The sequence below is a fragment of the Anomaloglossus baeobatrachus genome, chromosome 4, assembly GCF_048569485.1.
Source record: "Anomaloglossus baeobatrachus isolate aAnoBae1 chromosome 4, aAnoBae1.hap1, whole genome shotgun sequence".
Taxonomy (NCBI): domain Eukaryota; kingdom Metazoa; phylum Chordata; class Amphibia; order Anura; family Aromobatidae; genus Anomaloglossus; species Anomaloglossus baeobatrachus.
The window spans coordinates 164,544,778-164,567,966 of NC_134356.1; the positions used below are offsets into that span (position 1 = coordinate 164,544,778).

Consider the following 23,189-nt stretch of genomic DNA (forward strand, 5'->3'; position numbering starts at 1 on the left):
CAGGACGTCAGAAGTGTCTCTGACATAAGAGGGCAGCGTCTCAACTAAGGGATGCAAATAATATTCAATAAACTTACAAATAGGATCACACAGCCCTCCCATGCCAGAGACAATGGGACGCCCCGGGGGACAACGGGGGTTCTTGTGTATCTTTGGTAGCAGATAGAATGTAGGTGTTACAGGATGCTTTATATGGAGGCCCTCAAACACTTTTTTCGTAATGATTCCTTGAGTCAAGGCTAACTCAAGAATGCCAACTAATTCCAATGAGAATTTTGCCAGTGGATTCTCAGTGAGGGGAGTATAGGCGTCCCGATCTCTCAGCTGCCTGAACGCTTCACGTTCATACATCTGGGTCGGCCATACCACCACGTTCCCGCCTTTGTCCGCAGGTTTAATCACTATTTTCTCCATGGTCTTAAGTTGTTTTAGGGCTTCCCGATGTTTCAGGGAAAGATTATGATGCTGCCCAGACCTATGGAGTTTCTTAAGATCATCCGTTACCAATTTATTGAAAATTTCCACCTGCGGACACAAAGTCATAGGGGGGAACGTGGTAGATTTTGGCAAGATGGTAGATGGAAATTTACCTATGGGGACAGGCGTGGATTCCTCCTCCAGGGACCTCAATAATTCCAAAACTTCACGATCTTGTGATGTTAGATGCCGGGATTCAGGATCACCCTTAGAATGCAGCTTGTGGAGAATCAATTTTCTTGAAAATAGGTGTAAATCTTTAATTACTGTGAAAGAATCAAAATTAGAGTCGGGAGAGAAAGTAAGCCCCATGCTCAAAACTTCAGTCTGCTCTTTACTCAACATAATATTGGATAAATTGATTACCGTGAGTTCATTCCTACTCTTCTTATCCGAAGGTTGTGGAGGCGTCGACTTCCGTTTCTGGCTAGAGGCTCTATCTCCCCGACTCTCTGTTCTTATAGGTAAATTGAATCTTTCCGAAAATTTATTAATACGATTCCCCACAAACTGTACATCTTCTGTAGATGATGCTGATGAGGCAGAATTAGATCGAGAGCGTGTATTGTGTCTCTTGAATCCACGGCTCTGTCTCCAACGGTAAACATACCCATTCTTATAGTCGGATGCGTCCCTCTGGTATTTTTTGGTTTTTACACCAATGATATCTTTTTCCCATCTTGAGAACTGGCCCTCCAGATCCGCATTAAGACTAGCCATCCTCTCATCAGACAATAGGGCACCCAATTTTACTTGTAACCCATTAATCTCCAAATCCAGTTTCGCCAATGTACCCGCGTTATGTTCCACCAATAGGGTCATATATGTTTTAGAACAACCATTGGAGGCTTCTTCCCATTTTGCCTTAAAAGACTCGTCCTCAACCTCAAATGAGGGACAAAGCTGGATTCGTAAGCCTCGGGGAATAAGACACTTTTCTATATATCGTTCCATGAACGTCTTGTTCCACCAGACCCTCGTCTTCTGGTTAAGAAGCGACTTAAGTTGACCAATCAATTGCTCCGTTGCCACAGCTTCAGGTTTAAAAGAAATGTCAGGCCCCTCCTGAAAAACCTGATCAATTTTGTTGAGCCACGCCTGTTCACGTGCTCGTAGATCCATCTGTCCTTTGGAAACTGCTGTGAAATTACACAGAATATAGACATAAATATAACAAAAAAGAACAGAATATGGAATCATTGCTTAATCCAAACGACTAAACCCAAGTTGCAACAATATTAAACCAGAAAAAGACTGGGAATCATAGTCTACACATAAAAATGCGTCAAAAGCTGAAATCTTGCATTAAAAGTTTTTTATTTTTTCCAAGAAAATCAATTCAGCAAGATTATAAATGCATCATATTAAATAACATATATATATCACATATAGGTTTAGACAGGGGGGAATCCTGACAAAAACACTAAGGTCCAATGTTGAACATGGGAAGGTTACAATATCCTGTGACACTCAGAAAAAGAAGGCCTCACATAGATAACCATCATTTTCGACATTCAGTCCACCTATCCAAGGCATAATTACTATGTGGGCGTTCAGAGTGACACTGGAAATTTAAAGTGCATGCTGCAATAGAGGTAGGGGAATTACAATAACAAATGCCAAGTGCAAAACCTAATTATCCCCTAACACAAAATGCAGTAATGCAACATATCACAAATTATTACCCATGTTCACGTGGATGCCAGCGTAGAGAACGTGCCCCGACGCGCACGTTTCGTTAGCTTCCTCGGGGGGCCGTGGTGTAATGTGTGTATCCAAGGGCGGCTGGTTTAAATGTGAGAGAGGGGAACACGTGGCGGCGCCTGATTGGACGCACGGGAGGTGTGTCCTCCCGACAGAGGCGAGCGTCATTGGGCATTCCCGGAAGTGACGAGGGTGTTTACTGTGTCGTCACACAGACACCACCGTCACGCCGTACGGAAGCCGGCAGACATCAGCATGTAGGGAAAAGAACATCGCGCATGCGTCACACCGCCACGCGCTCCCCGATACAAGGTAACACTAACAGCAGCATGTTGTAAGCATAAATAAAACGTATCAAAATATACATAACCAGAAACAGGTTCTCAATGAATCGAGTGGTCCTAAAGAGCAGTCAAGCCACTCCATTACAACCCGATCTAGGCCAGGTGAAACAAATCTCATCATACGTGTTACATGTAATATACAATAATTTCATATACCTGGGTAAAAATTGTGATCTAATTTAACCCAAGGATCTCCACTGACTGTACATATAATTAGATCTTCATGGAGACATGTAATTATGCCAAATATTAAATAACCAGGGAAATATCAAAGCACGTTGCACAAGGAGAAGCTGTATGGGAGAGTGATGCGAAAGAAGCCTTCTCTGCAAGCACGCCACAAACAGAGTCGCCTGAGGTATGCAAAAGCACATTTGGACAAGCCAGTTACATTTTGGAAGAAGGTCCTGTGGACTAATGAAACAAAGATTGAGTTGTTTGGTCATACAAAAAGGCGTTATGCATGGCGGCAAAAAACACGGCATTCCAAGAAAAGCACTTGCTACCCACAGTAAAATTTGGAGGAGGTTCCATCATGCTTTGGGGCTGTGTGGCCAATGCCGGCAACAGGAATCTTGTTAACGTTGAGGGTCGCATGGATTCAACTCAGTATCAGCAGATTCTTGACAATAATGTGCAAGAATCAGTGATGAAGTTGAAGTTGCGCAGGGGATGGATATTTCAGCAAGACAATGATCCAAAACACCGCTCCAAATCTACTCAGGCATTCATGCAGAGGAACAATTACATTGTTCTGGAATGGCCATCCCAGTCCCCAGACCTGAATATCATTGAACATCTGTGGAATGATTTGAAGCGTGCTGTCCATGCTCGGCGACCATCAAACTTAACTGGAATTGTTTTGTAAACAGGAATGGTCAAATATACCTTCATCCAGGATCCAGGAACTCATTAAAAGCTACAGGAAGCGACTAAAGAGTGTTATTTTTGCAAAAGGAGGATCTACAAAATATTAATGTCACTTTTATGTTGAGGTGCCCATACTTTTGCACTGGTCAAATTTTGTTTAAATGTGGATTGCACATTTTCTGTTAGTACAATAAACCCCATTGCAATCCAGAAATATTACTCAGTCCATCAGTTATTAGATATATGAAACTGAAAAAGCTGTAGCAAAAACCCAAATTGTTATAAAGAAAAAAGGTTAACATTAATAGGGGTGCCCAAACTTTTTCATATGACTGTATATTGTGAAACTGAGGGTTGATAGTTTTAATAAATGGCAAATTGACTGACTACAGGAGATTTCAAATTTTTAGATTTTTCTTTAAACATAAAACTCCTATCAGTTTTAAGAACCGAATCCATCCCCCTCTTTCTCATCCAAAAGGCCCTTTGTTGCAACCTATAATCCATTTTTTTAAACTCGTTTTGCAAACCACAATTGTCTGATGTATTCCATTTAATCCGTGTAAACTCTCCTTTTGGTATATTTTTAATGACATGGTTGGCATCACATGACGATGTCAATAGTGTCGTATTCATGGCAATATCTTTCCTAAAAGGAGAAATACAAACATGCCCAGAATTATTAAACGTCAGAGTAATATCCAAAAACACTATAGACTTTTTATGATAGCTATGCGTAAATTGCAGATTCATTTGATTTGAATTAATATACTTGATAAAGGAATGAAATACCTCTGGGGGTCCCTCCCATATTAGTAGTAGGTTGTAACATATTTGCCTTAAGGTGGCTTTACACGCTACAAGATCGCTAAAGCGATCTCGTTGGGGGTCACAGAATTTGTGACGCACATCCGGCCGCTTTAGCGATGTCGTTGTGTGTGACACCTATGAGCGATTTTGAATAGTCGCAAAAACGTTCAAAATCGCTCATTGGTGACATGCCCCCCTCTTCCCAATTATCGTTGCTGCTGTGTCGCGAGCGGAGGAGGTGACGCTGCGCTCTCCCACTGCTCGGGTCCGGCTGCTGCTGCTCGGTGGTGGCTCGAGCGGTGGGCCGGATCCCGGGGACTCGAGCGGCGTTCCTCGCCCGTGAGTGAAAAGGGGATTTTGATTGTGGGGATTGGATATATTGTCCGTGACGCCACCCACGGTTGTGGTGATATTGGTGACACCACCGCTGCTCTAGATGGGGATCCCGGGAGCGGTGACAGGGAGCAGCTTTGATGTTAGTTCTCCCCTCCGTGGGTAGGGGGTTGGTTGTCCCGGGGCCCGGTGATGGGGTAGGGATGGATGGATGGCAGGCGGGTTACAGGGCCTGGTGAGGTGCAGGGTCGTGGGGGCAGCACTGTGCCGCACGGCACGGTGGTACTCACTCAGCCAATGATGAGGACACAGTTCTCGGTAAAACACACGGCTGGATGGAGGGGTCCCCAGACAGCTGCGGTGTTGTTTCTCCCGGCAGGTTGGTGGTGACTGCCTTTCCCTGCACCTAAGTAGTTTGTACGGTTCCAATGGGTTCCCACCGGTAACCCGCTCCCCGGCTTGGATATGGGCCGGAGGAGCCCTTTTTGCCCGCACGCGCTGGCCCTGGGAAACGGTTGCCTTGGCGGTGGCGGTGTCTCCCTCTCCTGGTCGGACTGTTGCCTTCTGTCGGGACTTGGCTGCTGGGAAACCCAGGAGGTTCCCTTCGCTAACGGATTTAGCAAATTCACGGCGACTCCTAGCCTTGCCGGGGTCCGTAAGCCCCTGCCAGATGTTGCTGACTTGTCTTTGTGTACCGGTCCGGTACCGCCGGGCCCCGGGCCACCGCCCGTCCACGGTCCTTACGGTAAACTCCGATAGGCCACTACTGCAGACGGTCACCACCGTCTGCCAACCTTGCTGCTCCGTCCGGGCCACACACCTGGACTCACTTCAGACTGCTCGACTGCTACTTCACTTGCTCTCACTTTCACCTCTAACACTGATCTGACTGTGTTCGTGCCTCCAGGACTGTGAACTCCTCGGTGGGCGGAGACCAACCGCCTGGCTCCACCCCCTGGTGTGGACATCAGCCCCTGGAGGAAGGCAACAAGGGTTTTGTGTCTGACTTCGGTGTGTCTGCCGGGAGTGTGGGGTGTGTTGGTGTTGTTCTCTGTGGCCCCTGGCTTGTCCAGGGCGCCACATTCCCCCTTAGTTAAATGCAGACCATCCGCGGGGTGCCCGTCCATCACCGGTTTTATTTTCACCAACTGAAAAATAGAAAACGGTAACACACATACAATTATAATAACATCTTCCCACATCGGGAGGTACTCTTACTTAAATGTTACTAACGGTTACGGCTTCCGCTCTCTCCCACCCAAGCAACCTGGCCCTGATGCTGCCCCTAAGCAAACAGGCAGCACCCTTTGACCCCAGTCCTGCACAAGTTGCCCGAGCGGGTTCTGTCCTTTTCAGGGGACCCACGTCCATGGGGAACCCCTGAACCCCTCCAGAGGATCGCCACCGGTTCCGGTGGTGGGTGGGCCCCAGCCTGCTCCACTGCGGGCCCTTCCTCCAATCTGCCTCTCCGGAGGCGGTCACGGTATAGCCAACAAAACATAATTATTTGCATGCCACAAGTTTGTGGTTGCCCTGCTAGTTCTCGGGCTTGTTCATAAGGAGTTCCTTATGCATAATTGTAAAGGGGGTCCCAACGGGGACCAGTTGCCGGCAACGACCGGTTCAAATCAAGGTTGCAAATCAGGTAACTCTTCTCGGTATCATTCACTTATCATTCTTTTTCAAACGGTAACAGCACTCTGGTGGTCCCAACGGGGACAACGACAACGGGGTTCCGCTGCCATCACTCTGAGTCCTCGGCATCACTTGGAGGAGGGGGCGCGGTGCACGCACGAGCCTCCTGGCTGTCCCTCAACTTTGCATCCAGTGCAAACCACCCCCTCTCCCCGCAGTGCCGGGTGTATTGTACCAGGTCCCCTGGCATCAGGTTGCGGCCTGGGTGCTCTTCTGGCAGGTGGGCGTTAACGTCCCCGCCGGGCTATGAAGACTTCGGCCTCCAGGCCCGGTTCATATATAAAGCCATAGCCCCGGCGGACATCAAACCGCCTCACCTGCCCTTCATACAGGGGGCCCCAGACGCGGAAGGTCGCTTGCCTCAGGCTCTCCTTCTCCCGGATTGTACGGGCCACCATCTCTGTCTTCTTCTTCTCTCGTTCTGCGATCTCCGGGCCCAGCGGTGTCGGCTCCCTATCCCAGTACGGTGCTGCTGCAAGCTCTGGCGCACGGGTGGGGCCCCGCGAGACCTTTTGGACACTGCCCACCGTTGGTGATCTGGGCGGAAGGTCCCGCGGTGACTTGGCCTGGGGCGCTGCCTTGCAGCAACAACCCGGCGCAACCTCAGCCGAGGTGTGGGGGATGGGCACAGGGGTCTTCCTCCGCTGGGCCTTCTGCACGGAGCGGCCTGTCGGCTCCGGCTCGGGGGAAGTCTCTGTAAATGCCTCCGGCTCAGGCTTCTGCACCTTCCAGAGTAGCACTTCCGGTCGGTCACGGGCTCCGGCTACAGGTCGATCCGCCTGGGCGGACATGCGGGGTATCGCTACCGGTTGCGGTGGTAGCGGGCCTAGTGGCGGGGTCACGGCAGCCGAGACGGGTAGCGAGGGAGGTAGCAGGGCGAACGGGTTCAGACCGGGTCCCGCAGCCGCGATGACCGACCCACTAGGGATACCGGGGCGTGGGTCACTCACCCTCCCTTCCGCAACTTCCTCCTCGCGTCTCCGCACGGTCGCTATGACCTCCGTCATGTCGGTCTCCCACTCCTCCAAGAGGAGCTGCATCTTGACCTGCAGCCTCTGTTGGAGCTGCGCGGTCCGGAACTTCACCCACGCCGTGGTTCCAGGTGCGGGAGCTACGGTGCTACGGGACGGCATGTACATCTTGCTGGCGGCATCTTCCAGGAACAGCAAAATGGCCGCAGGGTCCTGGCGTCCCTGCTTTTATAGCCACGCTCACATGCGACCAGCCGCCATTTCGTCCCCCTTAGCCTCTTTCCGGCTCCTCCTCTACAGGGGCGGGGTTTTGGCCTTCGCGCCTCTACTATTCGAGGAAACGCTCGAGCGAGAATTTTTCGCGCCCAAGATGGCGGCTTCTTGACATTTCTGGCCGGACATCTCCGGCGGTCACAAGGCGCACCTCTACCAGATGGCAGAGCGGTAAGATCCTGTTCGTGACGCCAAGTTGTCGCGAGCGGAGATGGTGACGCTGCGCTCTCCCACTGCTCGGGTCCGGCTGCTGCTGCTGCTGCTGCTCGGTGGTGGCTCGAGCGGTGGGCTGAATCCCGGGGACTCAAGCGGCGTTCCTCGCCCGTGAGTGAAAAGGGGATTTTGATTGTGGGGATTGGATATATTGTCCGTGACGCCAACCACGGTTGTGGTGATATTGGTGACACCACCGCTGCTCTAGATGGGGATCCCGGGAGCGGTGACAGGGAGCAGCTTTGATGTTAGTTCTACCCTCCGTGGGTAGGGGGTTGGTTGTCCCGGGGCCCGGTGATGGGGTAGGGATGGATGGATGGCAGGCGGGTTACGGGGCCTGGTGAGGTGCAGGGTCGCGGGGGCAGCGCTGTGCCGCACGGCACGGTGGTACTCACTCAGCCAATGATGAGGACACAGTTCTTGGTAAAACACACGGCTGGATGGACGGGTCCCACAGACGGCTGCGGTGTTGTTTCTCCCGGCAGGTTGGTGGTGACTGCCTTTCCCTGCACCTAAGTAGTTTGTACGGTTCCAATGGGTTCCCACCGGTAACCCGCTCCCCGGCTTGGATATGGGCCGGAGGAGCCCCTTTTGCCCGCAGGCACTGGCCCTGGGAAACGGTTGCCTTGGCGGTGGCGGTGTCTCCCTCTCCTGGTCGGACAATTGCCTTCTGTCGAGACTTGGCTGCTGGAAAACCCAGGAGGTTCCCTTCGCTAACGGATTTAGCAAATTCACGGCGACTCCTAGCCTTGCCGGGGTCCGTAAGCCCCTGCCAGATGGTGCTGACTTCTCTTTGTGTACCGGTCCGGTACCGCCGGGCCACCGCCCGTCAACGATCCTTACGGTAAACTCCGATAGGCCACTCCTGCAGACGGTCACCACCGTCTGCCAACCTTGCTGCTCCGTCCGGGCCACACACCCGGACTCACTTCAGACTGCTCGACTGCTACTTCACTTGCTCTCACTTTCACCTCTAACACTGATCTGACTGTGTTCCTGCCTCCAGGACTGTGAACTCCTCGGTGGGCGGAGACCAACCGCCTGGCTCCACCCTCTGGTGTGGACATCAGCCTCTGGAGGAAGGCAACAAGGGTTTTGTGTCTGACTTCGGTGTGTCTTCCGGGAGTGTGGGGTGTGTTGGTGTTGTTCTCTGTGGCCCCTGGCTTGTCCAGGGCGCCACAGCTGCAGTAACGATGTTGTTTGCCATTCCTGCGGCAGCACACATCGCTATGTGGGACGCCGCAGGAACGACAAACATCTCCTTACCTGCGTCCACCGGAAAAGGAGGAAGGAAGGAGGTGGGCGGCATGTTCCGGCCGCTCATCCCCTCCCCTCCTTTTCTATTGGGCGGCGGTTCAGTGACGCTGCTGTGACGTCGCTGTGACACTGAACGAACCGCCCCATTAGAAAGAAGGCGGTTCGCCGGTCACAGCGACGTCGCAGAGCAGGTATGTGCGTGTGACACTGCCGTAGTGATAATGTTTGCTACGGCAGCAATCACCACATATCGGCCGTACGATGGGGGCGGGTGCTATCACGCTCAACATCGCTAGCATCGGCTAGCGATGTCGCAGAGTGTAAAGCCCGCTTTACTTTGAAATATCTCTGCACATTTGTTACCATGTCATTTTCCTATGGTTTTAATTTACTTTTTTGGAATAAAATGTTATGAATTTTTATATCATTGGACGCTGAATTTTTTTTTTCTTTCGCTTTATTCTATAATAATAGGCCAGGACTTGGAAGTCCTGTGGGACATGTGGTTAATGGGAAGCATATCTGTTCACTTAGTTAAAAGCGGAAACGGCCTTGAGGAATCCCCTCCATAGCAGAAGCCTGATGAGGTACCTCCTGGTATGATGGTATGTAATGAGGAGTTATTAACTCTAAAGGTTAACAGTCCTGAGTTGGGGGTCACCAGACAGTGTTATGGATTTACAAAACTTAGGGACCTAATGTCAGCTGGAGTGAACATCAGTGTGACTGATAGTCACGTGGTAGCTTCAGGAATGGGGGCCGACACCAAGTTAGGTGGTGACTTGTTGGTCCAAGGTGCAGGGGGAGTGTGTCTGACACCAAGTTAGACTGTGAGTCTACTAAGGTAGAAAGTGAGTGCAGTAAGGAAGGGCCACACATAGAGATAAGATTTACCTCCTGTCGCTGGAAACAAAAAAGGCCACAGAAAAGGAGAACAAGCTGCACCCTCAATAAGTGTAAAGAAGGTAGATGACCTTTCTGAGCATGTCACATTGCCAGTGGCAACCGCCAGCTTAGAGGCCAACAAAAATGTGATGCAAGAGAAACTTACACATTGTATCGAGGGTAGTGCCCAAGGTGAAGTCAAGGAGAAGGAGCCACCCAAGAAGACAGTATGGGTGTCCTCTCCAATTGCTGAGCAAATAGCTGGTGGTCTACCAATAGAGGGCGTTATAGGCGAAGATATCCTTGAGAACGCAATAGGGGAAGAAGCCCTGTGGAATGTTGCTGAAGCAAGCATCCATGAAGATTACAAAAAGACTGGTGATTCACCTAGCTCTGCGGTGCCTGAAAATGAAGCAGCGGAGACCAAAGAGAAAACTGAAAGTGATGCTGCAGGGCCTCAGTTGAGCGTTGACTGTGCCACTACAGAACTGCAAGTGGAGGCCGAATGTGCAAAAGTGGAAGAAGCCACTAAAGATGTGAGGACTGAACCAGACCTGAAAGCGCCAAGACAACTCTGAAGGAACGAGGAGAGGCTGGTCAAGTCAGCCCCAGTGAAAATTTAATTAAGGAGCTAGAGATGGTCAAGGAGATGGTAAAAGATCATCTGAAGCAAGAAAGGCTTGCTGAGAGCTGAGCAGATGAACTGGAAAAAGAAGTGTCTGATTTCAGAGGTCTCCTAGCGGTGTGCCAGTCGATGAATAAGGCAACCTTAGAGAAGATGGAGCGACAGGTGTCCATCCTGGCCAACTGTGTTAAAGAACATGAACTTCAGAAGGAGCTGACTCTGAGAGCTGAACAAGTCAATCGTCTGGTGAATGGAATGCCCACTTCCTGTCAGCCACAGCTCCGGCAAGGATTTTTTCTGGAGGCCATCAAGGCCTCGCAAGTGATGGGTGCCCCTCCAGCTCCAGATGATCCCTAATGGGACTAATGGAACTGTGACCCCCTCTCCTCTCTCCCTCCAGGGAGTAACCGTCCAGTGGCTAAGACTGCCGAGCTCGCACTGCAGGTCAAGCTGGCAATACTGGGGCACCGGTGGGAAAGTACAGGCCACCAGCACTTGTGCCGCACTGCCTCGGCCCTGTGAACTGCTGTGGCAGCCCTCACCAGCTCAAGAAGGGCGGACAGGTCGGCCATCTTCAGTCTTCGGACATTGCCACTACTGTATCACTGAGATCAATTAGGAGGTACACTTCTGTTCCTCCCACTTCATAGTCCCCCAATTTAAACCAACCTCCTTAACTCCCCCACCAATCATGTTCCCTGAACATTAAACATTACCCTTTATTTGAACTATATTTTAACCCTTTCACTTCCCCCTCCATCATGTCATGGGCCTGTCCGCCTGATAGTTCTCCCTGGCATTCTTTCCACGCGATTATCAGGCTAGTTGTCACGCTCCTGTGACGCCCCTGGACTAGTCAGGGCGTCACAGGGTACTGCACGCTCTTTATTCCTTAGTGCAGGACTCAAACCCCCATGGTTCTGGGTTTCCAACCTATGGCACCGCCTCCATCAGCATCCAAATCCCAACCACACCTCACACCACACCCTGTCAGACACACCACTGGGCTGCTGAGCTGGAGTAGGGCTGCCCACTTAGGGGTCAGGCAGGCTGGTGGGAGGGGGGAAGTGAATGAGAGGAAGTGGAGAGCAAAGCTTAGTCTAGAAGTAGCTCCCAAAGAGTGAGGAGCTGGGAGTTGGAGCTCCCAGGGAGTTACAGGTTGGGTCGCAGACAGAGGTCTGGGACCGGAGGAGTCGGAGACCCGGTCGCAGGGTATTGAGGCTGGGTGCCTGGACCCGGTCTTGAAGGACGGGAGGCATCCGAGTCTAATAACCAGTCCGGGACCGAAAGCACGGCGGGGTACTGGACCCTAGGTCGGGGAGTAGCTTCAGGCAACCCGGCAATTAACCTGCGGAAGATAGTGACTTTATGGACTGTCCCCAAGAAGCTCAGAGATCAGGGGCACTAGCGCAACGAGGAGGATAGGACTTTCCAACCCAAGCAGCCCACAGAAATCCCAAGCGTGAGCCCTTAAGAGCACAGCTCCACTACAAACAGTAGGGAGCAGGGCCCTGACAACTTTATGCCAACAGGCCACCAGAACACTTCAAATTTGTGCACAGAGGCAGGCTCCGGACTACCCAGCAGTGCTATAGGGGATGGATACCTGGACGAGCTCCCCCAAGAGGGCAGCGGCACCCAGAGACTTGGTTCACTTTGTTGTCAGAGTCTGCTTTGCGGCCACATCATCATCAACACTGCCTAAGCGAGTACATGGTCCTCACCTGCTTCCAATCCGCACCCCGCTCCCCAACACCACCATTCAGAGTCCCGGTGTCTCCGCTACCCGTGGAGGGAAATGTCATCTGGCTGCCCTCACTCCATCTCCTCCGGGTACTCGCAGCGGCGGTACTCCCCTTACAGTGAACCACGGGTGGCATCACAAACTATTATCCCCTGTAAATAGTCCCCTTTACATTTGAGTGGCCGCAAGCCCCCAGGTCCGGAGACCCTCGTGCCACAGCAGACACCTGGATCCGAGCGGTTCGACCGCTGCAGGGGCGGCACACTCCCGGTCCCGGTCAGACCGCGCCGCTCACCACCCGTCACTCAAACCCCTGGGCTCCCCGCTCCCCACCGAGCCCGCTCTCCTGCTCCCCCGTCCATACCTTTTTCCCGTCGGTCCCGGCCCCGCGCCGCTCACTCACTGCAGCCACCTACACCCCAGCGTTCTGCCTCTCCTCCTGTGGTCTCAGCTCTGACTTCCGGGTTGCGGCCCTCACACATGCACACACTAGGAGGCATGTGCGTGCACTCTCCTTGACTTAAAGGGCCAGCACAGCTGCCTGGAATATCACTAATAAGCACCTTGGGTATTTAAGACTTGCTACTCCCCACGGCCAGTGCTTGTCCCTGTAGCTTGTCTCTTGTACTAGTTGTTCAGGTCCCTCTATGCCTGTGCTTGGTGTAACCCTGTCTCTGTTTGCAGATCCTGTTCTGAGCACACACTCCAGCCTGATCCCAGTAACCTGCACCAGTCTCCGGTTCTGGACTTCAGCCTGATCTTGTTAACCTGCACCAGCCTCCACTCCTGGACTTCAGCCTATCTCCTGTGACCTGCACCAGTCTCAGTTCTGGACTTCTGCCTGATCCCATTAACCTGTATCTGGTCCAGATCGGACCCTGCATCCAGTGACTCTTGCTGATCCCGGCTTCCGTACATCTAGGCCCTCTGCAGTGATGCCCGACAGTCCCTGTTTAGGGGTTCATTCGAGGCGGTGTCGCAGTGGAGTCCAGTGCACGGTCCAGTGGGTCCACTCCCAGGACTATCCTAACACTAGTCATCCATACTTGGAGGGTAGGGTCCTGTACCAAAATCAACCAGTTATACAACTGTCCAGACAGGGGACAGTTTTGGAGGGTGAGGAGAAGAACAGTTTTCACAAAAGGGTGGCACTCAAAGCAGCTCACGGGCATTACTGGAGCTTGACTAGGGGGATACAGAGGACACAGATGATACACCTCCCACGATGGACCACTTATCGTTGCCTTTTTCAGAGTACCCATCCATAGAGTCCTTTTTAAGAGTACCTCCGAAGAGTCATTTCTAAGAGTACCCCCATAGTGTTTGGTGTAGAGTGCCCTCACAGAGGCTGATTTATGAGCATGCAGAAAAAGGGTTAAGAGGAGTAATCTAACACTGGCCTTCACTGGAGAAGCATCCTTTCCTCATGCTATTCAGAGCACAATGGCGGCGGCGCCTATGATCCAGTGGTTATACAGGTCAGGTCATGTGATGTGCTAGATAATCACAGACATGGCAAGCCTCAGAATGGTTGTATTGGCTGCGGTAGTGCCCACAGCCAAAAAAATTGTTGATTGGCTGCACTGCAGCCTTTCAACAAACTTTGTTTAGCATCTGTTCTTGATTAGAACTCCGAAGTCGACCATGAACTTTAGTGAGAAGTCCGTGCTTGGATTTGAGCACCCGACACTAGGTGTCCAGTATGAACTCCGAACTTTAAATCTCACGTTCGCACATCCATAGTCATGTGTCAATATGTGCTGTAGACTGAAGACATACTGTTCTAACTGCCAAAAGAGCTGTATCACACATAACTTAGTTGGCAGCCAGGAGCACACCTGTCATGTAAAGAAATATATCTATTCCTCACTAAGCACAAAGACGATTATCTCGACCTTCATCCTTCCTTCTAAAGGCCCTGTCACACACAGAGATAAATCTTTGGCAGATCTGTGGTTGCGGTGAAATCATGGACATATTGTTCCATTTGTACATAGCCACAAACCTGGCCCTGATTGTCCACAATTACACTGCAACCACAGATCTGCCGCAGATTTATCTGTGTGTGTGACAGGGACTTAAGGCCTTAAACACACTTCCGCATAAAAAACGTACGTGTCACACGTTCCGTTTTTCGGGTCCGTGTTCCGTTTTTTATGGGCGTTTCTCCGGTACGTGTGACATCCGTGTGATGGCGTATGCTCGCCATGTGCGCGTGTGGAATGTCAGTGTATGAGTCAAATACTTATGTTACATGTCCGTGTGGTGTCCGTGTGAAATGATCCGTTTGTGTTGTAAAATGTCGTTTGATACATACCTGCAGACAGAGTCGCGCGATGAGAATGAACTCGGGTGAACTTCACCCGACTTCATTGTCATACCGTGGCTCTGTCTGTGTCGTGTCCTGATTAGCGGTCACCCGTGAAGGACTCACCCGTGACTGCTAATCTCCTGAGTGACTGAAGTTAGCGGCGACATTAGCGCTGCCATTACTCAGGCTACCCGCGGCCAGCTGGATTACTCCACCTGAGACCAAAACTCACCTGTAACTTCATTGCTGCTCGGGCAGCTCACTTCGGTCACTTGGGCGACTCGCTGTCACAGTTGAAGGATCCAGCGGTGGCAGCAAGTAACCTGAGTGACGTCATCGCTGATCTCGCGACTCCCCTCAGTTTCTGCTTGGAGGTGATAGAGAGCGGTCATTGTGTGTGGCCGCTCCAGTCACCTTCATGTAGCAGAGCTGAGAGCGTCGTGGGACATCCATGGATTACGCCGGACCTGGATGGGTTTTTTTGTTTTATTAAATTGGTGAACGAGGGTGTTTGTTTGGTTTAATTTTTTAAAATAAAGGATTTTTTTGGATGTGTGTTTTTATTTCCTTTTAATAACAGATTAATCATGGAAGTTATCTTTGGGAGACGGCTGCCATGATTAACCTAGGACTTAGTGGCAGCTATGGGCTGCTGCCATTAACTCCTTATTACCCTAATTGCCACCGCACCAGGGCAATTCGGGAAGAGTCGGGTAGAGTCCCGGGACTGTCGCATCTAATGGATGCGGCTTTTCCGGGCGTCTGCTGGCTGATATTGTTAGGGTGGCGGGCTCCCCATAATGTGGGGCTCCCCATCCTGAGAATACCAGCCTTCAGCCGTATGACTTTACCATGTCTGGTATCTAAATTGGGGGGAATCACACGCCGTTTTTTTAAATGATTTAATTATTTATTTTACTGCACAGTATAGACACGCCCACTGGATGCTGTGATTGGTTGCAGTGAGACAGCTGTCACTCAGCGTGGGGGCGTGTCTAAATGCAACCAATCATAGGCGCCTGTGGGCGGGGGAACCAGGGAATACGAGATTAAATAATGAGCGGCCGGCATGAGAAGCCGCGTATCTTTTGCACAGCTGTTCTTCGCCGCGCTGGTGATCGGGGATCGGTAAGTATGAGACAGGGGAAGATACAGACCGACCACCAAAGGGATAATGATCGACAACAACCAAAAAAAAGGTAAGTTGACTGACATACAAAATAAAACAAAGATTGCCCGACATTGCTCATTTAAAAACGTACACGGACGGTATGTGTAGCACACGGACATGCTACGTGTGCAGGCACGGACCCATTGACTTTAGTGTGCCTGTGTGATCCCGGAGAAAAACTGACATGTCGGCCGTGTAGGAAAACGCACACATGTACTAACGATACGGACACACGTTCCGTGTGGTTTTACGTGTGTCTGCCTTCAACCATAGGGTAGCATTGGTCTACGTGTCTCCGTGCCGGCGGTACGTGCAAAAATGCACCAAACACGTACCGGTGGCACGGATGTGTGTCGGAAGCCTAAATGATTTATTTGTTTCCCAGTTGGGTGCAGTCTATCTCTATGAACTGCTACAAAAGCTGTCAGACTGATGGAGAAGGAATATGAAGCAGGAGATCTCTGCGCTGAGCTCAAAGTGGGGTAAAACATGTTTCTTTACACATACAACCATGCTCCTGGCCACCAATGTAGTATGTGTGATACAGTGCTTGTCAATTAATACACATTTTTTATATGCTGTATATCTTGAGTCTGCAGACTGTACTAATTTGTAATTGGGACGAGCTGCAGTTTGAATAATATCAGGGACCCCATTTTATCTGATTCTTGGAGAACTTCCAAGAATCAGAATTTTAACAACACGATAGTTTTATGCTAAAGAACACTTTTTTACTTGACTACCCAATCATATACAGTGTTTAATACTTTTTCTTTCTTTAGCAAAGAGTTTCTTGTTTACTTACTGATGGACCTCTGGAAGTTGTAGCCCTTGATGAGGTAAGTCATCCTAAAATTTGTAACCTCTTAATGCCAAATAAAGGATTTGTCCATTATGACCAAGAATTAAAGTTTATTTATTTAGGACATATCTGGCATATACTGCAATTGTGAGGGTGTATAAACACATAGTAACAGAACTGTGACAAACAATGTCATAGACTGGAAACTGTCCCAGCTAGCTAGCTAGTCTGGTGTATAATTGCTGTCAACTCTGTTTAGAAATTATTCTGATTGGACTGTTAAATCAATAGACAAATCATAACATCTGATGGCCTGGTGGGAGATCCAAATGCAGAAACAAAGTCGTCTGATATTCTCATTTTTTTTAGTGAATATTGAGGAATTCAGAGCTGTGGGCCTTGTCATCCCTAAAGGTGGCTTTAAACGCTACGAGATCGCTAAAGCGATCTCGTTGGGGTCACGGAATTTGTGACGCACATCTGGCCACTTTAGCGATGTCGTGTGTGACACCTATGAGCGATTTTGAATCGTCGCAAAAATGTTTAAAATCGCTCATCGGTGACATGCCCCCCTCTTCCCAATTATCGTTGCTGCTGCATAACAATGTTGTTTGTCGTTCCTGCGGCAGCACACATCGCTATGTGTGATGCCGTTGGAACAACAAACATCTCCTTACCTGTGTCCACCGTAAAAGGAGGAAGGAAGGAGGTGGGCGGCATGTTCCGGCCGCTCATCTCCTCCCCTCCTTTTCTATTGGGCGGCGGTTCAGTGACGTCGCTGTGATGCTGAACGAACCGCCCCCTTAGAAAGAGCAGGTATGTGCGTGTGACTGCTACTGCAGTGATCACCACATATTGGCCATACGATGGGTGTGGGTGCTATCACGCTCGACATCGCTAGCATTGGCTAGTGATTTCGCAGCTTGTAAAGTGGCCTTTAGAGTACCAGAGAGTTCAAATACCTCTCCTAATATTACTCCTGTAAACAAGGACATGTCCCATCACCTGTGTCATTTTTTTTTGGTTCTTAAAAAAAAAAAAATTAAAATAACGACAATGCAGTACTTTATTGTGTTTAATTCATTTCCAAGAGAACACAAATTGTCCTCCTCCTGGAGATCCCAGTTTTATAAATTTTGTAACCGGGGTACTATGACTGAGAGTGGTCCTCACTATTTCAGGTGTCCGGAGATCATCGCTCATGGCTACACGCACAATTACATGACTTGAATATGCTATGCTTTCCTGTTAGCTGTGCAGATTCTCCTTTGTCCGATGATACAAGGGCTAAACAGTTTGTTTGGTCTTTCAGCCTAGGATGAAAAAGCCTTATCTCAACTGTTCTGATTTTTACACTCCTCTCTGCTACAAATACTCTCCTTTCAGCTTCCGAGTTGCCAGGGATAGCTTTGCTATACCTAGCCCTTAGGCGGGCTTTGCACACTACGAAATCGCAGCTGCGATGTCGGTGGGGTCAAATTGAAAATGACGCACTTCCGGCATCGCATGCGACATCGTAGTGTGTAAAGGCTCGATGATACGATTAATGAGCGCAAAAGCGTCGTAATCGTATCATCGGTGCAGCGTCGGCGTAATCCATGATTACGCTGACGCAACAGTCCGATGTTGTTCCTCGCTCCTGCGGCAGCACACATCGCTGTGTGTGAAGCCGCAGGAGCGAGGAACATCTCCTACCGGCGTCACTGCGGCTTCCGGAGGATATGCGGAAGGAAGGAGATGGGCGGGATGTTTACATCCCACTCATCTCCGCTCCTCCGCTTCGATTGGCCGCCTGGCGTGTGACGTTGCTATGACGCCGCACGACCCGCCCCCTTGACAAGGAGGCGGGTCGCCGGCCAGAGCGACGGTCGCAGGACAGGTGAGTCCATGTGAAGCTGCCGTAGCGATAATGTTCGCTATGGCAGCTATCACAAGGAAATCGCTGCTGCGACGGGGGCGGGTACTATCGCGCTCGGCATCGCAGCATCGGCCTGCGATGTCGCAGCATGCAAAGTACCCCTTAGTGTGGACTTGTGAGCTGTGGACAAAGAAGTCATGTTAGGAGCTGTAGCCGGAGATTGCTGCTTGGACATTTGGTGTCTAACCTCCCTATTCGTGCTTTGAGTGACTGCTGTTTCTTTTACTTGTGTCTGTCTTATCTCCTTTGTGTGTTTAACCTAGAGCGGCACTAGTGTTCCTGCTACTCTGCGCACTAGACAGAGTTGTGTTTAGGGAAAAACAGTGATAGGAACATTATCGCAGCACGGGATGAAAGAACCTGTCTAAGGACGTCATTGAACTCCGGGTGTCAGGGGTTGTCCCTCCCTATTCTTCCCTAGTGGCAGTTTATCCCTTTCTCCCGCCTCACCTTGCATTGACCAGTGCCCTTGATGTAGCGCGACAACCAGCAGCTGCCCTGGAGTGGTACCTGGTGCTATTGTCAAACCAGTCCAACCTTACTATCAGCGGCTCTGGTGATAACTGTGTAGGCACTTACTCCATCTCATATAGTGACATTTTGGCCTCTAATTTAAACTTTTAATCCCTAGTCTTTTTTAACACCTGAAGTACAGAGCCACTTTTAGTCTTATTGAACAAATTTAATGTACCAGGTAATAATGCTGAAATGTTTCAACATATGCCACTGATTCTGAGAATGTTTCTTCAGGACACATTGTACTTTATGTTAATAGTAAATTTAAGTCAATATGTTCTGCATTTTTTTAGAAAAATATCTGAAATGTACTGATAATGTGACGCCCTGGACTAGTCAGGTCGTCCCAGGTAGTCCTGCACACACACCCCCTCCCTAAAAAGGTGACAGCAGCCAAACTTCAAAACCCTTGTCAGCTCCCTCCAGGTTTGATGTCCACACCAGGGGGGTGGAGCCAGGCGGTTGGCTCTGCCCACCGAGGAGTTCACAGGCCTGGAGGCGGGAAAAACAGTAGTTCTTAGTAAGTTAGCCTTGACAGCGGAAGGTGTAGTCAAGTTCAAGGGCAAACCTGTGTCCAGGCCTGCCATAGTCTACCAGGTGTCTGGGTTGGAGCCCAGTCACCTCTGGCAAGGAAGCAGATGGTGGTGGCCGCCTGCAGGAGCTGGGATTACAGCCGGTGGAACCATAGGGACCGGGGTCGGGCGGTGGCCCGCCGGTAACGAACCAGGGAACCGATTGGAAACCGGAGCACCAGGAGGGGTACTCAGACCCAGTACGAGGCCCATAAACAACTAGGCTAAGTCGAATCAACTGATTGAGGACTGGACTTTAGGACATTTCCCACGCAAGACCCAACTAAAGACAACAGCCCAACCATTAGGGTAACGCCACCGCCAAGGCATAGAGACCCAAGGGGCCAGCGTCTGCGGGCAAACAGGGCTCTCCCGACACCCAGCAAGCCGGGGAGCGGACTACCGTTGCTTAGGCATAGGAGTCATAACATTCACATTAAAGAGGTGCAGGAGAAAGGCGGAAACCACCAACCTGTTAAGGGGAAGCTGCAGCCGGCTGCGGGAACCGTTCATCATCCTGTTTGGTTTACCATAGACTCCAGTGTGTTGTATCATAGTGAGTACACCAGTGCCTTTGGGCCGCACCGCACCGACACGCCAGCACCATCCATTCCCCCACCTCAGCGCCTCCCTCGGGCCCCCGGGACCATCACTCCCCTACCCACGGAGGCGTCAACACCAAGCTGCGCAACACCGTCCCTGGGAGGGCTAGTCAACGGCAGCGGTGGTGTCCATCTATTCATGACAACCTGTGGGTGGCGTCACGAACTTAAATCCCCTACAAACCACCGCGGCCCCGGCCGTGGAACTCCCCACTGAAGTCCCTGCGTGTAGCGCCAACCTCCCCCTTTCAGAGCGACGTGACCCCCCGGGTCCGTGGAGAGCTCGAGCCACCCACCGACGAGCACGGATCCGAGCGGCTCGGCAGCCGGCCGAGCCCGCGGGGCGGTACACATCATGTAGAAAAATTTGCAATTTTCGAACTTTGAATGCTTATACAGTTAAACCAATCTACAAAAACTACTACAAAAACTAGTTACTAAACATTTCTCATAATGTCTTCTTTTTGTCAACATTAGTGCTGAGTGAGCTTGCTCGCTAGAGATGAGCGAACCTTTCAAAGTTCGGTTCGCTGAGCCTTGCCGAACAAACCCTATGTTCGCCGAACTGTTTGTCGAACCATTCATCCAACCTTATCAAACCCCATTGGATTCAGTGGGAGGCAAAACCTAGGTAAAAAGGCAGAGAAAACACCTTTAGGGAGATCAAAAAGCACCCCTGCCAGTACAGAGAAGCCTCAACTTCGAGACCCATCTTGGAGTCTTGATATTTAAAAACATTTCAGACAGACAGCAGGACAGTAGAATTAATTGCACCCCCCATTTCCCCATAGTGTCTTTATACAGCAGTGATGTATGGTCCATGCATCACACAGGATGTGGCCTGGCATTTCAATTTTAAAACTCAAAAGGTGGATGAGAGACAGGATTAGGCCTCTTGCTCCCACACCTCTGCCAATAAAGACAAGACACAGCTTTGAGACCCATCTTGGAGTCTTGCAATTTAAAAACCTTTCAGGCAGACAGCAGAAACATGTCATAAATTGCCCCCCCACCCTCCATTTCCCGATACTGTCTTTGCAGAGCAGTGAGGTATGGTCCATGCAATACACAGAATGTGGCCTGGTATTTCCATTTTTAAAAGTGAGCACACAGAGACTCTCACTTCTGAATCAGCACATTCAGGCCAGAATAGTGGCCTAGAAATTTCTGTACAACCAGGTTGAGGAGGTGAGCCATCCAAGGCACATGTGTGATGACGCCCAGGTGTAGTGCCACCACCAGGTTGGCATTGTTATTGCACATGGCCTTCCATGGCTAAAGGATCAGTAGAGACAGACATTGATCAAACTCGGCCTAGATAGTGGTACAAAACTCTGCAGCTGTGTAACTGTGTGACGCCCTGGACTAGCCAGGTTGTCACAGGTAGGTCCTTACACACACAACAACCCCCCTTAGTAAGGTGACCGCAGCCAAACTACAAAACCCTAGTCACCTCCCTCCGGGTTTGATGTTCACACCAGGGGGGCGGAGCCAGGTGGTTGGCTCCGCCCACCGAGGAGTTCACAGTCCCGGAGACGGGAAAGACAGCAGATAGAGTTGAGCTTTGACGGTGGAGTGAAGTGGAGTCAAGTTCAAGGGCAGACCTGTGTCCAGGCCTGCCATAGTCTACACCAGGTGTCTGGGTTGGAGCCCAGTCACCTCTGGACTCCCGTTGCTTAGGCATAAGAGTCGTGATTTCTACATAGTGAGGTGCAGGAGAAAGGCGGAAACCACCAACCTGCTAAGGGGAAAACTGCAGCCGGCTGCGGGCACTGTTCACTATCTTGTTTCGTTTACCAGAGACTCCAGCATGTTTGTCATAGTGAGTACAACAGTGTCTTCGGACCGCGCACCGCACCGACACCCCAGCACGCATCCATCCCCTCGCCTCAGCACCTCCCTCGGGCCCCTGGGACCGCCATTCCCCTACCCACGGAGGGGTCAACACCAAGCTGCACAACACCGTCCCTGGGAGGCCTAGTCAATGGCAGCGGTGGTGTCCATCCATTCACCACAACCCGTGGGTGGCGTCACGAACTTAAACTCCCCTACCAAACGCCGCGGCCCCGGCCGTGGACCTCCCCACCGAGGTCCCTGCGTGTAGCGCCAACCCCCCTTTCAGAGCGACATGACCCCCGGGTCCGTGAGCTGCTCGAGCCACCCACCGACGAGCACGGATCTGAGCGGCTCGGCAGCCGGCCGAGCCCCAGGGCAGTACAACTGCGTTCTCCAATGCATATTAATTTCAGCACTGCCTGATTGCATTGACTTACACACAGGATGTGACCTGGAATTTACACTTTAAAAATCAAGAGGAGCATGACTGATAGGATTAGGCCTTTTGCTCCAGAATCCTGTAAGTACAGACAAGACAGAAAAACCACAAAGAGCTAATCAAAAAAACTCACCAAAAAGGAGCCAAGAGAAATGATATGTGCACACACAGAATGTGGTGAGCCTTCCTCATAAAGATGGCTGCAGCCAAGGTGCAAGATGCTGATGTCACAGCCACTCAATCTCCACACTAAAGGGGAGGGGCGGTTGCTTAGCATAAGACATGCACACTAATAAGGCTTGCACTGGGAGCCCATCATATAATGAGTGAAATGCACAGTGTCTGAACTGTAACCTATAAATGACGCCAGAAACCCAGGTCAGGCGGGCTAAACAGCACTATATAGGTGCATCTCGCACGGATACACGAGACGCACAGTGTCTGAATAATGGCCTATAAATGACGCACAACACCAGGTCAGGCGGGTCAGTTAGCACTATATGAGTACATAACACATGACAGGCTCACCATTTAACCATCTGAACTAAAAAGGTCCAACACATCCTGCAAAAATGGATAAAATGTGCCATACCTCAAATAGTGAGATATTAGTTTATATTTTGGCCCAAAATATGTAAGCTCGCAATCCGTACGTCAAGGATTCTCACACTTGCGAGTCCCTACACTAAATTAGTTAGAAAAACCACAAAGAACTAATAAAAAAAAAAACAACTCACCAAAAAGGAGACAAGACAAATGATATGTGCACACACAGATTGTGGTGAGCCTTCCTCATAAAGATGGCTGCAGCCAAGGTGCAA

The 23,189-nt window shown here is 50.5% G+C and overlaps 1 protein-coding gene across 1 annotated transcript in view; it reads left to right on the forward strand.

Annotated features, from left to right (window-relative positions):
- LOC142302343 (ranaspumin-like) overlaps positions 1–23,189 on the forward strand; it is a 190,348-nt gene that overhangs the window by 124,530 nt on the left and 42,629 nt on the right. The window contains exon 9 of the mRNA XM_075343404.1: positions 16,466–16,522. Within this exon, the coding sequence (XP_075199519.1) occupies positions 16,466–16,522 (57 nt within the window). The remainder of the gene's footprint in view (positions 1–16,465; positions 16,523–23,189) is intronic.